Consider the following 4,852-nt stretch of genomic DNA (forward strand, 5'->3'; position numbering starts at 1 on the left):
CCCCGCGCGGGGCCGGCGCTGCGCGGGCGCTCCGCCCCTTCCCGCGGGCGCCATGGCGGGCGCGGCCGTGCTGCGCGTGCGGCGGAAGCGCGGCGGCCCCGAGCCGGCCGAGGCGCTGCTCCTGGCCTGCAAGCGGCGCCGGGCCGAGCCCGTGGAGACCAACCTCTTCAAGCTGGTGGTGACCGTGTCCTCCAAGGTACCGGGCCGGGCGGGGCGGAGTGGGCCGGCCGGTGCTCCTGGAGGGGTTTGGAAAGCAGCGGCTCTCTCTGGCTGCTCCTCGCGGGTCTCTCAGGCTCCCCTGTGCATGCGGGGGTCCGGAGAGTAGCCCGGCCCCGGGCAGCGCCGTCCTGTGCCGGTAACCGAGGGCACGGCGGCTCCTCCCGCGCTGTGACAGCCGCGGGCAGGGCAGGAGCCGGGTACGGGCCGCAGCACGCAGTGATCTCCGTGACAAGCTGTGCGCAGCACTCGCTTTTCTGCCCTTAGAGACTGTTCTTCACTTGGAAACTTCAGAACAGTCAATAAGTGAAGCTTGAATTCCTGCTGTGTGAGATGCTGAAGCTCAGCCCTACAAGGATAACAACCACCATCCGCCATTCGGCCTTTTATATTGAATAAGACTGGTCCGTCTTGGGAAATGGTCTTCTTACTATAAAGTAAAGGATATTATGCCCTAAATTTAGGTCCGTTGCAGTCTTCCAAAGGCGTGTGTTTTTGTTTGGACAGCTATTCTGTACCACGAAGTTGTTTAAAAATCAAATTGAAACAGTCTTAGGACTTCTGTTCTATATCTTGTGCTTTCCTCCTCTCATAACAAGAGAATATTATGATTGTTATGTTGCTTAAAGCAATAGTAGAAGTTACTTGAATGTTGTTAGGATTATTGGTACTGCAGTTCTTCATCCCTTCTAGGAAGGAGTATGACTTGCTCTGTTGATGTTATCGTTATATTCCTCCTCCTTTTTGTTCCTTTCCCCCAGCACGAACCAGTTCAGAAGTACGTTAAAGATGCCATCACGCGAGACAAGGCAGCTCAGAGCCTGCGCCCCTCTTTGGGAAGCAGCCAGCGAATCCTCCGGGAGCTGCGTTGTGCCAAGCAGGCGGAAAGGAAGGAGAAGCGGTACCGGGTGATATCCAGCCACCGGCCCGACTGCTCCGACGCAGCTGCACCTGCCACGCACGGCCGGGCTGCACCCCACGGGGACAGCTCCGAGTCTGAAGCACCGCAAGATGCTTCCCCAGAGGAGAGTGCTGCTGTCCATAGCACTTCAGACTGCTGTGGGAAATTCCAGCTGTTTGATATTGTACAAGAAGAGGAGATGATGGGAGATTCCAGTGTAACCACCGCAAACCCACAGGTCAGCTATGAATTTGGTGTACTTGAAGTACTTTGGTATGGCTGTTGAGTGGTACCTGTGGGCAGACTGCAGTGGGAGTTTTCTTGCACTGTAAGCATTCCACTGTTTAATAGGAGCTTTAACCAGATTGCAAGTTGGAATGTTTCAGGAGGATCGTAAATGCACTAATGTTGAAACAGACAGTGTGCAGAGCTGCTGCTTAAGGAAGGGCTTGTACCACCCTATTTTTTCTTTGCCCTGGTCTGATGTATAAGTTCTCTTTTCATCTGAAAACTGTTGGCTGTAAATAAGACTTTACAACTTTGCGTGACTTTAGTAGAAATACTAATTTATTTTTTTTTTCTCAGCAGAAGACTGATCCAGATGCAATTCTCTGCAATGCAGTAGAGATGATCCGTGAGCGTTTAAATGTTTCTGAAGATGGTAAAAAAGAACAGGGTCACAAAGAAGATGAGTATGTTTATGACATCTACTATAAGGAAACATCAGCCCCTGATTGGATTGAAAATATCCTTTCTGTACAGCCCTATAGAGAAGAATATGAATGGGTAAGGGTGTGGAAAAACCAATCTTTCTCAACTAGGAAGATCACAAATAAAAGATGTTTAAAGTCCTGCTCTTAAAAGCTGCCATGCCAAGAAAGGTCCTTTAAGATAGACACTACGTGTATGCTCAGTGACTTCTGTGTTAGGCCTTTTGTAACTGCCAGTCCCACATTCCTGCAGGTTACTGTTGATCCCAGGATATCATATAACAAAATGGAAGGGACGGTGCTCATGCAGTGAGAAGAATCTGTCTGGTTTCAAGCTGACAAGTAAATTTAGCAACACGAAACTTGAGTAATTTACGTCTTGCTTGCAATTAGGAGGCAGCCATTAAAATGTCATTGTAAATATGACTGAATGAAACGAAGAGCAGGGGGGCCACACACAGCTTTTACAGTATTTGAGGACTTGACTTTAATCTTTAGGTATTTTTTCATTAAAAATTCTTCAGTGACTGTGGAGTTAGGAAGTTTAATGTAAGGTTTGGTCTTGGGTTGTATAGTTCTGTGATCAACAGAGTTGTATACTGGGAGCCTGAAACTACTTTCTCTCCTCCCTGATCTATTACACTACTACTGAAGTGAGGAGGATTAAGCTAGACATTAACATTGAAATGCTGGAGTGGAACATATACATGTGTGACTTCACTGATTTTTCACCTAAAGCAGATAACATTGAAGTGTTATGGTGAATGTAGTGAGAACTCAAATTCTTCTGCAGTGTGCCCTGTGTCACTGCAGAATTCCTCCTGCCTGCCATCAGTAAGTATTACCTAGCTCTTTCTGATCTGTACAGTATTGCACAGGTGGATGAAAACCCACTTAACGTTCACTATAAACACAGACACTCAGCATTATGTTTTGCGTTGACATGCAGGTAAATGATGATCCTGGTCCAGAGGAAGTATATGAAGATGAAGATGATGAAAATGATGAAAATAACTGGCGTAATGATTATCCTGAAGAAGATGAATTCTTACCTGAGGAAGATGGAGAAAAAGGTACACCTGTCATAAATGCTGTTTGCTTTCCTGCTGTGCATGTATACATGCCCTCTTTTTTACGTGCTATCCCTAAAAAAGCAACTTAACTGAGCACTGCTGGGGTAGCATTCTGCTCTTACGGTGGTGAAATGTGTGTAGAGGAGGATTATCTTTCTTGGAACTAGAAGATAAATTAGTGGTTTTGAAAAGACAAAATTGAGAAGTCAAATTGAGGCTGCTGGAATTGCAAAGGTTGGCTAGCTTAGAGAAGGAATCCATGACTTGGGTCCACATACTGTCTCTGCCTTCTGAAGTCCCTACCCCAGAGTACTTCAAGCACAATTCAGACCTCAGCTCATACAGAAGTTGTTCAGTCTTCGTTAGTTTCTCAAGAAGCTTAAACTAGTCTGATTCACTTCATTTTTTAAGTAAAAATAAGAGATAATCTAGAAGTGTTGATGCTTTCTCTACAGACTCTGAAGAGAGCTTCAGTGATGAGGACCAATGCTACAGGAGAAGAACATGGGACAAATATCGACAGGAGGTTTTGCAGGAATTTGGATATGATGAGACCGAAGATTTGGGTTCTGACTAACAGCCTGGTTTTGGAAAGTGAACATTTGCTGCTGTAGGAGAATGTACTATCTGAGCAGCCAGCTTCAGCTCGTGGCTATTAAACAGATGGGTGTGACTATGGCCACTTGACAAGACAAATTTTTTTCCAAGCATAAGATGCTCTATGCTTTAAAATAGAATTTTCTGCCCATGGCATATGTTGAGGTTTTGAAGGGACCTTTTATTTATTTTTGTTTTCCCAAAGCTGCATGCCCAAGAGTTTGTACCTGTAGCAAATGTACAGACATGGAGGTATTGTTGGCAGCAGCCCTTCCTGATCATGACTAATACATCAGGTTTCACAAGAAGATCGATGTGTCTGCCCTGATGGCAAGTGGAAGTTCTGGAAGGCACCCTATCCTACTGCTTTCTACTTTATTTGTTCCTAAGTGTCAAGTGACTTTCTTCACAAGTGTTTGAGCATATGAAATGCCTTGAACTGTCCATTACTCTCCTCAGGAGTTTTACTGTTGGAGTAGAACAATGTGCATTTAAATAATAAATAAAATTTTTTTGACCACGTTTTCTTTACTCATTTAAAGATCACAGAAGTTGGTGCAGCTGAATGCAGGTCACCATTTTAATCTGCATTTGTACATCTTTAAACAATTCCACTGTACTTGTTTGGACACATGAAGTATTTCAGCACTCTCCTACTTGAGTCTATAAAAAATAGGTGATAGGATTAGCTCTTAGCTGATCAATGTCATTCATGAACTGGAGGCTACAGCAGTACTTAGGCCAATTAGTCTTGTCTGGTAATGGCAAAGTAGTGGAGGCGAGGTATTTTTGTTTGCTTCAGAGAAAGGTTAACACGGCACTGCAAAAATCCAAATATCCCCACTATTATTCAAGTCACTGATGTAACTATGGTGCACCCTTTGAAGTGTGTATTGCTTCAGCCATAATCTTGTAATTACAAGATTTAGTTCAGCTTAAATGCACAAAACCATACATGTGGCCAAACTCAGGTCAACTGAGACAGACATTCTGAACTAAGGTAAAAATATCAGGTATGTTTTTGAAGTACATCTCACTTTGCCAGACAAACAGGCTGGCTTCTTGTTGCCTTTTGCTGCACCAAAATTCAGTATCAAAACTGTCCTGATTTTAGGCTTACTTTAAGCTTTTACTTCTGTTTTTATTTCTAGCTTTTCCCCCTGCTACTTAGCTGTCAAGATCTAGTATCTGCCACAGAAATTCTGCTATAGAAGGAAAAAAAAAAAAAGTGGTTTCTGGGAGGTTTTAGATGGTCACTTTCTAGTGAATAGCACTGAAATTTATAAGGGGAATTTTTTTGACTGCTGACGTAACTCAGCTACTGTGTCTTCACTGAAACAGTTCACAAACAAATG

At 44.3% G+C, this 4,852-nt stretch overlaps 1 protein-coding gene across 2 annotated transcripts; it reads left to right on the top strand.

Moving 5' to 3' along the window:
* The first annotated feature begins 52 nt into the window (after positions 1 to 52).
* On the top strand, positions 53 to 4,017 carry SLC7A6OS (solute carrier family 7 member 6 opposite strand). Of its 2 annotated transcripts, none has more exons than XM_053987030.1 (5): positions 53 to 196; positions 978 to 1,355; positions 1,703 to 1,903; positions 2,777 to 2,900; positions 3,356 to 4,017. In XM_053987030.1, exons 1-5 carry the CDS (start codon positions 53 to 55, stop codon positions 3,475 to 3,477), a joined length of 969 nt encoding a protein of 322 aa, XP_053843005.1. In that variant the 3' UTR covers positions 3,478 to 4,017. The 2 variants fall into 2 exon arrangements, with proteins under 2 accessions (XP_053843005.1, XP_053843006.1); XM_053987031.1 differs by having other exon boundaries at positions 1,706 to 1,903.
* Positions 4,018 to 4,852: the final 835 nt, after the last annotated feature.

This window comes from Vidua macroura, chromosome 11 (assembly GCF_024509145.1).
Source record: "Vidua macroura isolate BioBank_ID:100142 chromosome 11, ASM2450914v1, whole genome shotgun sequence".
NCBI classification, from domain to species: domain Eukaryota; kingdom Metazoa; phylum Chordata; class Aves; order Passeriformes; family Viduidae; genus Vidua; species Vidua macroura.